This window comes from Vipera ursinii, assembly GCF_947247035.1.
Source record: "Vipera ursinii genome assembly, chromosome: 9".
Classification (NCBI taxonomy): Eukaryota; Metazoa; Chordata; class Lepidosauria; order Squamata; family Viperidae; genus Vipera; species Vipera ursinii.
The window spans coordinates 23,255,133-23,269,711 of record NC_139523.1 but is presented as its reverse complement, the minus strand read 5'-3'; the positions used below and the strand labels follow the sequence as shown (position 1 = coordinate 23,269,711).

Sequence of the window (14,579 nt, the reverse complement as noted above, 5' to 3'; positions counted from 1 at the left end):
CAAGCCATCTTTAAGGAACTCCACCAACAAAAGCAAAACAAACCCCAAATTTGGGGAAAGGTGAAACTGAAATGGGGGAGGAGGAGGAGGAGGGGGGGAGGGGAAAACACCACCTCAATTCTAACCCCACCTTGAGCCTTTTCGACATTTGTCATGTTTTCCTGGCGCAAAGAGGGGGGAAAAAAGAGGGGAGGGGTTAAGAAACAAACAAACCAGGATTAACATTGCCAGACGAAAGGGACGAACTCCCCAGTACGCCCACAAACATTTGCAGCAGTGCCGGATTATCCAGGACAAGGATGGTGATTTGGGGGCCATCCTCAAAAATCAAAGAGATATGCTGGTTTCCTTCAAAAGGGCAAGGGGGGGGAAACACCCCAGAAATATCAATCCCCAATATTATCTTTATCTATCTTTATCTATCTGTCTCACAGTATTTTCAACATACAGGTGACATCACAACGCGTTGCCATGGAAAACGACATTATGTATTACAAGATCAAGAAGCAAAGTGAAGACACGTATTCCTCGTTTTGCTGGTCAGAAAAAGAAGAGGAGGGGAAAGAGAAGAATTATCTCTTCCCTCCCCTCCTTTTAAAAAAAAAATTAAGAGAAGGCTCCCCGAAATACAAACCTTTTTCAATTTCACGAAAATGCACGCCAGACTAAAGCAAGCCACCCCATTTTCTAATGCAAAAGATCTTCTCTTTTTCTTCGCAAGGTTTTATATTCCTACACACAAACATACATGTGTGTGTGTGTGTGTGTGTGTGTGTGTGTGTGTGTGTATTTGGTGAAACCAACAAGCCACAGCAAAAAAAAAAAACAAAAAAAAGAAGGGAAAGGAAAAGAAAAGTGAATTTCCCATGTCATTTTTCTCCAAGCCTCTTTACTTTTAAAGCTTTTCGCCAGGTATAACCCCAGGCACAGATAAAACGGCCAGCGTGATTTCGAAGGGCTGAGAAAACACACCGGGAATCCAGACCTGACCAGACTCAGCTCAATCCCCACCTGTCCAACCTCCCCCCCCAACGTACACACCCAAACAAGCCAACAAACTGACATCTACAACAAGCCATCATTGTCAACTGCAGGAAAACGTACACACAGCCCTGGAGCTCCTGAGATTGGATCCACTGGAAAAGGCACATAAATCTCATTCAAGGTTTCTTTGCCCTGGGCACCATATCTCAAATAAAGATAACACTGATCACGTACCATCCATATACCCCCTACCCCCTTAAAGAAAGCCTCTTCGGGGAAAAAGTGGCCAACAGAAAAGTCGGCATCACACTTTCCCTTTTAAGATCAAGCCCTAGAGATTTCCCCCCCCCCCCAACATGCAAGAGAGGTTACGAAGATTAGGCCATAAACATAGGCAAAATTAGGCGTGTTTTATAATATATATATATATATATATATATATATATATATATATACGCAAGTGTTGCACATATGCATGTGTGCATCCCTCTCTCTATAAATATATATCCAGTTTCAAACCTTGTTGCAGAATTGTAGCCTGCGATGATGTAAATATTTAGGAAGGAAGGAAGGAAGAAAAAATAATAAAATAAAATCTGCTGCCCCCCCCCTCCAAGTGAGAAGGATGCTGAAGGCTGTCAACCGTCTCTTCTTGAGATCTGCAAACCCACCTACCCACTCGCCCCCTTTCGTCGTTGTCGTGGTCCTCCTCCTCCGTCGTCTTCCTCCTCTTCTCCTCCTCCCTCGCTGGGACTACAGAGCAAGCTCAGAAAAAATACGGTCTCTCTATGGCCAAGCTGAGCTGCCTGTTCCATCAACCCATCTCAATGGAAACCCTGGTCTGGATTTTTGTGAATGGAGGGTCACATGACCTAGGCTAGGTTCTTTGTCCCGTTTTCTTGAATAAACAACAGGTGAACGGGGAGGGGGATTTTATATATATATATATATATATATATATATATATATATATATATATATATATATATATATATATATATATATATATATATATATATATATACATATATACATACACACACACACACACACACACACACACACATATACATACACACACAGAGAGAGACACACAGACATATATAAAATAGCCGAATATGGATATTAAGCCTAGGTTGTAATAGGAGAACAAAAAATAGATTTAGAGAAAAGCCTTTGCTTTCTTTTGAACCTTCAGGGGTTTCAAAAGATGATCGCGATAATAACAATAAAAATAATAATAATAATAAAAAATACTATGACACGGCGGGCTCAAGAACCCCCCCTCCCCCCCTCCCCTTCCCCCTCCCCCCACCCCCCCTTGGACCCCGTCCAGGAAAAAAAAAAGAGAAAGCGATTAGCTCACCACAATGGCCATTGCAGATAAAAAAACCTGGCTGTTTTTTATGAATGAATCCAGATTCGAGCGGCTTCGATTCACAAACAGACCCCCACCCTCTTTTCCTTCCTTCCTTCTTTCCTTCCATCCTCTCTCTCTCTCTCTCTCTCTCTCTCTCCCCTCTTTTTGGGTGGGATTGAATTTCATTCATAAAAAAAAAGACCCACCTTCATCTTTCCGAAGGCAAAGAGAAAGGCTCATTGAGAAAAAAAAAAGGCGGCGGGAGGAAAAACCCACCCTCGCTCGCCACCGACGTCGCCTCTCGACGGAACATCATTTTAAGCAGGGAAAGGGGGAAAAAATCCAGTTCCACCAGCGAGAGGATGGTTACAATTATAATTATAATTTTTTTTTAAAAAAAAGAGGGACTTAAAGAAAAAAAAAGCCAGACATCAAAGAACGAGGCTTCCGAGGGAGGCGCGCGGGGAGGGTGGTTAAAAAAAAAACCCGGCTTTTAAAACAGGCGGATTTTTTATATATATATATATTTATGAATGGAGCTTCGGGAATCTCCCACGGCTCAGAGGAGAAGCCAGCATCAACTTCATTCTAAATAATGCAACTAGAGAAGCAGGAAAGCGAATTATTAAGAGAGGTAGGTAGGTAGGTGGGTGGGGGGGAATAAAACCTCCACCCACGTAGATACGAGATAAAATAACTCACTGAGGATGGGCGAGGGTTACAGCTCAGGCTGCCGGCTGGCATATTCCCCCTCCGAAGAGACCCACACGCGCCCCGCCAACCCGTTCAACCTGAACGCACAGACACGGATCGATAGGCTATATAGGCTGACACGGATCGATAGGATATATATATATAGGCTGACGTCGGTCGTCACACTATATAGAGGAGGGAAAAGTAGCAGCCATTTTTTTCCGGGGGGAAGGCACACATTAAGCCTCGTAGCTGCTCCCCCCAACTCAGCCCCATCTCCCTCCCCCCTCCCTAGAGGGCCTGGCCCTCCCCTCCTGGTCCCTCCACCTGCCCTAATTGGCAGAGGTACTAACCAAAAAACGGGGGTGCAAAGACCAGGTTTCTTACACCAGCAGTGCAGGGGCAAAGCTTGCAAAAAAAAAGAAGAAAATAGAGGGGGGGGGGAACACAAGAATCTAAACCTGATAACGGGGGGGGGGGGGAAGGTTTCCACTTGGTCCTAACGCCCTGGGGAAAAAAATTGTGTGTGTGTGTGTAAGATGGGAATTGCTGCAGAAAATGCGGGTGTCTTAGGTGGGAGGAGAGCAGCCACTGGAAGGCTGGTTTTTTGTTTTTTTTAGATGCTGGTTCCCAAGTCCAAGCCCGGCCACTTGTCCTGTTGCACGAGAAACCAGCTTTGGCAAGGGGTTGCAAATTGGATAAGCCAATATTAAGCCAATATTAAGCCCAAGAGGGGCTGTCACAAGGGAAAAAGGCAGCTGCCTGGCGCCTGCCTTTCTTGATTCAACCCTTAAAAAAAACCAAAAACCACCGTATAATGTGACTAATAAAAAAACTCACCCCTCCATCCCCCAGACGGTCCTCAACAGTTCATTTACTAACCGTTCAAATTTACAACGGCCCTGAAAAATGTGACTATATGTCTGTTTTTCACCGTTGCAAGCTTTGCAAGGGTCCCCACCGTCACGCGGCCGCAATTCAGACGCTCGGCAACCGTTTCACACTTACGACCGAGGCTGGGTTCCATGGTCACAAGAGGGGTCACATGATCCTCTTTTGCCACCTTCTGACCAGCAAAGCCATTGGGGAAGCCGGAGTCGCTTAAACGATTCACTTAACAACTCTAGTGAGAAAGGTCACCCAATGGGGCAAAACCTGCGTAAGAAAGGTCTCGCTTAGTCACGGAAACGTTGAGCTCCATTCTGGTCATAAGCCGAGGATGACCTGCACACAATCAAGCCGGTCACTTGATCTGGGGTGGTTTCCCGTCTCTACCTGAGCCATAGGTGGCAAACCTTTGGACCGGTCATAGGGAGGCAAACATCTGTCTCGCTTCGAAAGAGGTGGGAGGACTCCCCTGTGTTCGCCAAAGGTTGGGATAGGGGATTGGCACCACAAGGTGATCCTGACCAAGGCTACCACTTCTTCCAGCCTGCCTTTTAACTTCACTCTGGGATAAATGTTTGGTTTTCCTGCTCCCCTTCCGCTGTTCCAAAGCAGCTGGGATCACAAGGGGAAGTCCAGGTCTCAGAGTCGCATCCTGATGTGTTCGGTGGCAGGAAGAAAAAGCTCCGAGTTCGAAAGACAGACCCAAGGAAAGGCCATCGATACGCACCCTAATGGTTCATGCAATGCATTTGATCTCTAAGTGAGATCTGTTTGAGCTCTACCGCAGTTTTTCCCCTCAAGCTTGGTGGCTTTGAGATGTCCGGACTCCATTTCCCAGAATTCCTTAGCAGGAATCGCTGCCAGGAACGACTGGGAAGATCTGCAGGAGGAGCTGGCATCACACTCACCCCCACTTGCAGCTTTGTCACTCCCCCTGTGGATGACCCCTAACCCAGTGTTTCTCAACCTCTGCCGTTTTAAGATGAGTGGACTTCAACTCCCAGAATCCACCCATCTTTAAATGACCATCGTTCAGAAACATGGGCCTAACCGGCGCCTGAAATATCCCCAGCCAGTTTTAATCGTATCCTTCCTTTTTTCTCTCTCTCACAATTTTGGCGCGGAAAGCCTTGAGAGGTAGGCTGGGAGAGGAATCACGACTCCACAAGCCAATTGGATTCTGCTTTTATTGTGGCAGATCAAAATAACAGCATCTTGAAAACCCGACAGAATTTGTCTTTCTCTCGCTTCCCTTCTTATACCGAGGAGAATCAAGACAGAGCGACCTTAAGTTTCTTTCTCACCTCTTCCGGCCCTCCGGGGTTAAACTGATGTTCCGTCACTGTCCCTGCACTCTGACACCCTCCGCAAGGGCAGCCACAGAAGGGGTTAGGCTAAAATGTGCTTGTGTGGGGCTGTACAGTGGCGGATTTTGTGAGCACAGCCAGTGAGAGGTGCTAGTGGTGGTCCTCGATGTACAACAGTTCATTTAGCGACCGTTCAAAGGTACAACGGCACTGGAAAAAAGGGGCTTATGACTGTTTTCCCACACTTACGACCGCTGCAGCATCTCTACAGCGGGCTGGCCCTCTCCTTTCCCCACCTTTGGCTTGTCAGAAAGTGGCAAAACGCTGATCACGTGACTCAGGGACGCTGCAACCGTCATAAGTACATGCCAGTTGCCAAATGTATGAATTTTGACCCTGGGAAATGCTGCAAAGGTCGTAACTGTGAAGAAGGGCCTCAAGTCACCCTATTCAGTGCCGTTGTAGCTTTGAACGGTCACTAAATGAACGAAGGACTACTGTTTGAAGTTGCAGCACTGAAAAAAGTGACTTGGCAATCGAAAAAAAAGGGTCCTACGATCGTTTTTCACACTTAACGACCGTCGCATCACTCCCACGTGACCAAAATTCAGATGCTTGGCAACCGACTCATAGTTATGACGGTTGCAGTGTCCTGGGGGTGTGGGTGTCACGTGATCCCCTTTTTCCCACCTTCTGACCAGCCAAGTCAACGGGGAAGCTGGACTTGCTTAACAACCGTGTGGCCGACTTAATAACAAGTGTGGGAAAAAGGGTCATAAACTGGGCCAAACCACTAACTTGCTTAACCTGGGCTCCACTGTGGTCGTAAGCCGAGGACTGCCTGTATTTACGGAGGGAGACACTTTGCCAGACTCTGACAGAGTTAAAGGCCAGCCATGAAACCTTGTAAACCGAAGGGGGGGGGGGGGAAGATGAGATTTTATTACAATTAAACAAAATAAAATCTAGCCCTCTCTCTTTCTTTTTTTTTGCATACAGGAGCAAAACTAATACACCAATTGCTGCTTCGTGCCACGTTTCCCAACACCACAACCTTGTGGAGCTGGCCGGGCCGCCCAGGGAGCTTCTGTGGCCGAGAGGCTGGGCCTCCTGGTGCCCATCCATCTCCTTCTCTTGATCTCACCCACCAGGCGGGGTGGGGGTGGGAAGGGGGGAGAACACCTTCTGCCAGATGTACAGCTCCCTCAGCCAATGACAAATCACGACGGTCCCAGGTATGCCGGGAAAAGCTCCTTCCCCTTAGTCTGTTGCCAAAGATGCCGTCTAAATGCGCTTCGCCACCGGAGCCAGCGATGCCAGCGGAAAGTCTGGAGGCAGCCGGCTAATTCCTCCTCCGCAGTCAGAAACTGGCCAAGCCCAGGAAGGGCTTGCCCGCCCCCACTCCTGTCCTGGCCAAGCTTTTCTTGAGGGGGTGCTTTGGAGCCGACCCCCCACCCCCCCTGATCCAGCAGCGGAAGGGTAAAGGGCAGCCAAGAAGCCACCTTCAGTGGGGGCCCCTACTGACAGGAAGAGGGGCCTCTGGGCGGCTTCAGACGCTGTTGGGACCCACCGCCCCCTCCTGCTGGAAAGCAGCGCAAGGAGATTGGAAAACTAACCCCCCTCCTCCCATACACACCGCACCCCAGCTGGAAAGCAATGCGAAGAGAGGTGACCGAGATGAGACCGCTCCGCCCCCCCCCAAATACACCAGACCCCCGTGCTGGAAAGCAATGCAGGGAGATGGGACCGACACCCACCCGCCCACCCTCCCGTACACCCCGCACCCCCGTGCTGGAAAGCTAACGCCAGGCCATAGGTGCAAGGACGGGACCCACCAGGCTGACACCCCCCCACCCCACCCCCGCCCTTGGGCTCCAGAGATCCCAGGCGCATCTCCATCCCTCGCTTGGCTCCCCGCGCGGCACCGATCACGCGCGGCCAAGCCTCTCCGGAGTCCGCCGTGGCTGGACCGGCGACCCGAAGGGACCTGGACCGAGCACGCCTCACCTGTGGGATGCGCTCCCGCAAGCGGCGCCCCCGGCGCCCGGCGCCCGCACCTTCCCGGCCGGCTCTAAGCCTCTCCTGGTGCGCGGTGCCGCAGCATGGAGTTAAGCGAGGATGCCCGATCCTCCTCCGCCTCCTTCTTCTTCCTCTTCCTCCTCCTCTTCTTCCTCCTCCTCCTCCTCTTCTTCCTCCTCCTCCTCCTCCTCCTCCTCCTCTTCTTCCTCCTCCTCCTCCTCCTCTTCTTCCTCCTCCTCCTCCTCCTCTTCTTCCTCCTCCTCCTCCTCCTCCTCCTCCTCTTCCTCCTCCTCCTCCTCCTCTTCCTCCTCCTCCTCCTCCTCCTCTTCCTCCTCCTCCTCCTCCTCTTCCTCCTCCTCCTCTTCCTCCTCCTCCTCCTCCTCCTCTTCTTCTTCCTCCTCCTCCTCCTCTTCTTCCTCCTCCTCCTCCTCCTCCTCCTCCTCCTCCTCTCCGCTGCAGACCCAGGAGGCTCCCGGTGCCGCGACCACCTGCTCCGGGCGCAGGAGCGAGCGCTGCAAGGCGCGGGCAGGGCGCTTCTGCCCCCGGCCGCCGCGAACGCCGCGAGGAGGGGGGGGAGGGGGTGGGGCGGGGGCGGCAGGGGGCGGGGCGCCCGTTATATCCGTTGCGGCCCCGCCCCCCCGTTCCATTTCCCCAGCTCCGTCCGGGAGCAGCCGCAAAGCCAGACGGTGAGGGGGAGGGGCGTGATTTGGGAGGAGGGAGGGGGGGCTAAAACCCCCGGGGTAGGGGTGGAGCAACCGTGGGGAAAGGGGCGGGGAAAGGGAAGGGTCAGCCCTCCTGGGGGCAGGGGGCAGGACAGACATTTCCTCCCTTCCCCCACCCGAAGAGGGGTGAGTGTTTTGGGGGGGGGCGTGGGAGTTAGCATCTTTGCCCTGGTAACTCCTGCTGACAGCTCTAACCCAGCGTTTTCCAACCTTAGGAACTTGAAGATGCGTGGACTTCAACTCCCAGAATTCCCCAGCCAGCTATGCTGGCTGGGGAATTCTGGGAGTTGAAGTCCACGCATCTTCAAGTTCCTAAGGTTGGAAAACGCTGCTCTAACCAACCGTGGAGAAGGGTCCTCCATCTCTAAATGGGGTCAGAATAACAGTATAACACAGGGGTCTTCAAACCTGGCCCTTTTACGACTTGCGGACATCAGCTCCCAGAATTCCTCAGCCAGCGTGCCTGGCTGAGGAATTCTGGGAGTTGAAGTCCACGCATCTTCAAGTTCCTAAGGTTGGAAAACGCTGCTCTAACCAACCGTGGAGAAGGGTCCTCCATCTCTAAATGGGGTCAGAATAACAGCATCACACACGGGTCTTCAAACTCGGCCCTTTTACGACTTTGCGGACATCAGCTCCCAGAATTCCTCAGCCAGCGTGACTGGCTGAGGAATTCTGGGAGTTGAAGTCCGCAAGTCGTAAAAGGGCCGCGTTTGAAGACCCCTGGTATAACAGTTGGAAGGGACCTCGGAGGTCTTCTAGTCCAACCCGCCGCTCAAGCAGGAAGACCCTACCATTCCGGACAAATGGAACGCCTAATCTCTTCTTAAAAGCCCTCCGGGGGGGGGAATGAAGCACCCACGACTTCTGGAGGCAGGTTGTTCCACTGGTTAATTGTTCTCACCGGTCGTAAGTTGTAGCTTTGAATGGTCCCTAAAGGAACTGTTTGTTAAGTCGAGGCTTACCTGTCTTAAAGCAGGCTTTCCCAACTTGGCAGCTTGAAGATGGGTGGACTTCAACTCCCAGAATTCCCCAGCCCGCAAAGCAAAGGTGGCTGGGGAATTCTGGGAGTTGAAGTCCACCCATCTTCAAGCGGCCAAGGCTGAAAAAACACTGAAATTCATCTGAACTGAATTCTTGGTGTGCCATATATTTTGCTCCTAGCTGGAGTCCTGGAATTCCACCCCAAATGCTATTTTGGGCACTGCTAGCCCCGCAAAACCCCCCCCCCCGACTCGTCCCCTTCTCTCCTGGCCTCTCACTCCCTGCTTTTCTCCGCAGGATGACTGACTATAATGGGCAATGTTCAATCCGAAGCCACCCCAGAATCAGAATCGGTCAAAGATGGGGTGGAGAAAACGAACCCGGACACGAACAGATCGGAACAGGAATTAAGCAGAAGCAAACATGATTTGGGCAGCCAGCCCCCTGGTCCTCCAGTCCCTGAACATAAAGGGGTCAGCCAGACGCTGAGCAGCCAGCCAGGGGGAGGGGACCGACAGTCCGGAACGGCAGAGATGGGGAAGAACCATTCCAAAACATCAAAACTCAAGCTCTCTTCTATGTGGACCCAGAACTCGGTCAGTGCTGGATTGAAGGAGGCCAGCCTTTGCGACAAGGACCTCGGGGCAGAGAAATGGGGCTTGGCTTCTCTGAGCAGGGCTGACCTTCCCAGCGTACCGGGGCTCCCAGAAGACCCCAAAGGCCTGAAGATGATGCTCAGGCCCTCTCCGGCAGCAGCCCCCCACCCTGACCCCCAAGATCTGAGCGCCAAGAAGGCTCCGACGAGAGGGAAGGCCAAGTCAGAGAACATCCAGCTGGCCAAGAGCGCGGGAGGAATGCTACTTCAGCCCGGAAAAGTGACCGAAGTGAGCCAAGGAGGAGACCCACCTAAGGTTGTGGTGGAAACTCAGGTGTGTTGGATTCAACACATTATGAGTGGTAAGGAAGGTGTGGAGAATGAGGAGCAACAGCCAGAACCTCCGGCTTTGGCGAAGAAACCGGTGGGGGCAGCGACACCTGGCGTGGAGCTGCTGAAGACAGGTGAGGACAACCTGGGAGGGCCTGGCTGGAGACCCCTCAATGAGAAGAATATGTTCAGGCCGGCTCCTTCTGGCTGCCTTGCTCCATCAGGGGCGAAGAAGGTCCCACCGTCGTGGGGAGCTGGCCAGAAGGAGAAGACCAGACAGTCAGACGGTGGCCCTGGGAGCGATGGCGACTTCCAAGGGCCAGCCGGCATTGGGCAGCTGTCCACGGAGTGGCTCAGCCCCTCCACCAACCCCCCAGAGAAGCTTCAGGCCCCGGAAAGCCACACCAAGACCGAGGCGAACACGGAGGCTCCAGGACCAGAGGTGGTCAATTATGAATCCATCTACCAGGATTTTTTGGACAAAGGGGTGAACCTCTTCTACAGAGTGACCATCCAACCGGGACAGTGGCCCCCCAGCATCATCAAGCAGAAGCCCAGCGCCATTTCCTCCGGCGTCTCCTATGCCGACGTCTTGAAGCAGTGCCCCCAGAAGAAGTCACCCGCCAGCCCTGTGCCCGTCTTGCCCAAAGCTTTGCAGCACCTCAGCACGGCGGGCAAGAAGCTGCCTTGCTTCAAAGGGCCGGAGAGGAACAATCCGGACGAGTTGTCCCCCCTCCGCCAGCTGTTCTTGGAGCACATCAAAAAGGTCACCCCCAAGGAATCAGGCCCAGCCACTCCCACCCAACAGGTGGTCACTTTCTTGGAGGAACTGTCCGCCAGCAACCCCAAGCGGGCCGAATGGCAGAGGCCCCGGCCCCCGACTCCGTACCCCCAGCGCCGCAAAGGCCAGGGGAAAAAGCTCTCCAAATTTGGCACGGCCGTGTCCCAAGTGGTGGCCTTCCTGAGCAGCGACCCCAAATACGATTGGCTAGTGCACGACGAGAGCGACGTGACGCTGGACGAGGTGCTCGGGGCCGGAGAAGAAGGTGCGGCCAACTGCACTGACCTGCCCGGCCCCGGGGGCAAAGGGGCAGAAGGCGAGGGAGCCTCCCAACCAGTGACCGCCCTCTTGTTGGACCAAGCCGTGGTGGCGGAAATCCACGGGAGTCCCCAGAGATCCTGCAGGAAGTCCCAAGGTCCGGAAGAGGCGGCCAAGGAGAGGTCCCCAGTTAAGGGCCTGTCCTGCAGCGCCGCCCAGCATGCCGTCTCTCCACTGGGGAACGATCCACCCCCAGGGCAGTTGGTCGGCTCAAGTCAGCCTCCTTCCCAGGAGACCCTGGAGGTCCAGCCCAATTCTGCCATCTATCTCTGGGCCCCGGCCTGCGCTTTGCTGGAACCCGCGGCAGACCCGAAGGCGCCAGCCGGTGCCCCCCAAACGAGGCCCAAGGCCCGCAAGCAAAACCCGGCAGCCCCCAAGTCGAAGGAGAAGCTCAAGCCTCCAGGGCAGCCGAAAGGGAAGCTGCTGAAAGGCAAAGGCGCGAAGCAGTGGCCTCGGCCTTTCGGAATGAACTCCCAGCTGCGCTTGGACGGGCTCCCACCTTTCCCGCCGTTCGAAAAGGTTGCAAGACCGTTTTATTTCGGAGAGCCTTTGGTGAGTCCGGTGGATTGGGCCATGCGTGGCTTTTTTTTCTTTCCTTTCCCGTTTCCCCCCTACCCGATTGCCCCCTATCTACCTCTCCTTCTATCAAGAATATTTAGGAAAAAAAACCCTTTTCTAATCCGAAAAGATTTGGGACTTCCTTGGTCCCCGGAGGATGGACAGGGCCCTCTTACGGCTGCAAGGGTGGGACCAGAGGCATCGTTTTGGTTAACATCCTTCCCCCCCCCCGGGGAGGGTGGATCCTCACTTTGACATCTCATCCTTTGCACCCTGAAAAGGGAGATTTATTTATTTCACATCCCCACAGCTTACCCAACTCAAAAGCAGGAGCAATGGGAAAAGAAAAAAAAAGCATCAACCTAGAGGCGAAGAGATTCCAAAGGCTGCGGCCCAGGGCACCGTTCACGAGCCTTCAAAGGCGGCCCCTTTTTTTCAGCCAGGTGTTTTTAAAATAAAATTACAGGTAGTCCTCGACTTACAACAGTTCGCTTAGCGACCATTCAGTTACAACAGCACTGGAAAAAGCAACTCGTGACCATTTCTCACTCTCACGACGGTTGCGGCATCCCCACGATCACGTGATCTACATTCGGGTGCTTGGCAACGGACTCCCATTTATGACCATCGACGGGTCTCCTGGGCTCGTGGCGTCCCCTTTTGCCAAATTCCGACAAGCCCAAGTCCAGGGGGAAATCCGGATTCCCAGCGGTGCTGCAAATGGAACCAGCGGCCGTGATTCAGTTTAACCGGTGTGGCAAGAAAAGTCGTAAAATGGGGCAAAACTCAACATCTCACTTAGCAACCTCCATTTGGCGCTCCACCATGGTCGTAAGTTGAGGACTACCCACAATAGGCTATATCGTGGCTTAGAACTCTGTGCGACGCTCGAGTCAACGAATCTTTGCCATTCATCAGGGTGAAACAAAGCATGATGAGGCAGGAGGTGAACCCAATTGTGTGTGTGTGTTTTAAAAAAAGAATTGTTAAATTGTTTGAATACTTTCTTAAATAAGACGGCAGACCTGAAGCTATACTTTTATATATTATATATTATATTATATATATTATATATTTCTCTGTTAGCCACTTGGGTCAGTATAAGAACCAGCTGACCTGTAGCTCATTATATGTCCAGGACCGGTCCCTTCCTCTGGACAAGCCCACCAGCCTCGAGCCAAATGCCTCCTTCACCCAGCCTAGTGCCGAACGAGATCCGGAGGCCGACCGATCCCGTGTCCACCACTGGCCGGCTTTCAGGGTTGCCGATTCGTGTCCCAGGAGATGCTACTGCAAACATCAGGAGCAGAGGAAGCTACCCAAGAACGTTCTGGCCTGGTGAGCAGGAACTGGTGCCGTCCGTGGCCAGGTGCAAATGGAAAATGGGCATTTCTATGCTGGCTACGGGCGATGGGCACCAATACAGAGGTTTTAAGGGGGGGGATAGTCTTTATGTATATACAGCAATAGTACTTCTTATATACCGCTTCCTTGTGCTTTACAGCCCTCTCTAAGTGGTTTACAGAGTCAGCGTATTGCCCCCAACGATCTGGGTCTTCATTTTACCCACCTCGGAAGGATGGAAGGGCGAGTCAACCTTGAGGTGGTCGGGACCAAACTCCTGGCGGTGGTCAGAGTTAGCCTGCAATACTACATTCTAACCACTGGGAGGGAGGGAGGGAGGGAAGAAGGACTCCATAAACAGGAAGGAAGGGGAATAGCGCTTAGACTTACATACGGCTTCACAGTGCTTTACAGCCCTCTCTAAGCGGTTACAGAATCTGCACCTTCTGCCTCCAACAATCTGGGTCTTTATTTTACCCACCTCGGAAGGATGGAAGGGCGAGTCAACCTTGAGCCGGTCGGGATCAAACTCCTGGCTGTGGGCAGTTAGCCTGCAATACTACATTCTAACCACTGCGCCACCAGGTTCTAATATCAATAGTGTTATACGTGCATACAAAGACACGGCATTCCTAGGCTTGGGACAAACGGCCTGTACAGCTGGTCCATCACGTATGGCCACATTCGAGACCAGAATTTCAGGCCACGGTGGTCACGTGAACTGCTGTTGTTAAGTGAACCACGCAGCCGTGGAGCAACTTTGGATTGCCCCATTGCCTCTGTCAGAAGCCGCGGGTGGGAAGGCCCAAAGACTCCGCAACTCTTGTTAAGTACGTGGTGGCTGCGGAGTACCAAATTTTGATCACCTGACCTAGGGATGCTGCGATGGTTGCGCCTGCTAGAATGGACCGTAGGTTACTTTTTAAAGTCCTGTTGTAACACCGAGCGGTCGCTGAACAAATGGTTGTTAAGCCGAGGACTACCTGTATCAAGGTCTGTAACGACATCCAGACTCGTTTGCCAATACCTTGGCCGGGCAACGGCCTCTTTGCAAGGGCACCCCTGGAGGGGGCGCTGCGAAGAAGGCCGAGCTGGCGCCAAGCGAGTGGGCTTGTCGTTCTTCCCCTTGTGATTTGGACTCTTTTGTTCCAGGCTCAACCCCTCTGCTAACCACCTGACGGAGCCTCCCTGGGTGGCTACAGCCATGCTAGCTGTCTCCTTGGTAGCCGGGACCAAGTTCTGCCTGGATTCTTACAAACAGCAACACTTAGCCAACGAGGACTGAGCTACGACTGCTCCAAGCTTCCTGCTCAATAAACCTTGTACACCACCAGGGAGCTGTGACTGTGCCTTTGTTCTCCAACCTTGGCCACTTTGAAGACTTGTGGATGGACTTCGACTCCCAGCATTCTTCAGCCAGCAGTCCAGGGCACTTTAAGCAACCTCGCTGGCTGGGGAATTCAATTGGAGTAGAGCTGGAAGGGGCCTTGGAGGTCTTCTAGTCCAACCCCCTGCTCAAGCAGGAGACCCTACATAATTTGAAACAAATGGCTGTCCGGTCTCTTCTTAAAAACCTCCAGTGATGAAACACCCACAACTTCTGGTGGCAAGCTGTTCCACTGGTTAGTTGTCCTCACTGTCAGGAAGTTTCTCCTTAATTCTCTCTTTGATCAGCTTCCAACTGTTGTTTCTCGTC

The 14,579-nt window shown here is 52.6% G+C and overlaps 1 protein-coding gene across 1 annotated transcript; it reads left to right on the top strand.

The window, feature by feature from the left end:
- Nucleotides 1-9,268: 9,268 nt before the first annotated feature.
- Nucleotides 9,269-14,168, top strand: GGN (gametogenetin; the record flags this gene model as incomplete). Its single annotated transcript, XM_083370091.1, has 4 exons — nucleotides 9,269-11,533; nucleotides 11,670-11,725; nucleotides 12,563-12,877; nucleotides 14,036-14,168. The coding sequence occupies 4 exons, from the start codon at nucleotides 9,269-9,271 to the stop codon at nucleotides 14,166-14,168; spliced, it is 2,769 nt and encodes a 922-aa protein (XP_083226217.1).
- Nucleotides 14,169-14,579: the final 411 nt, after the last annotated feature.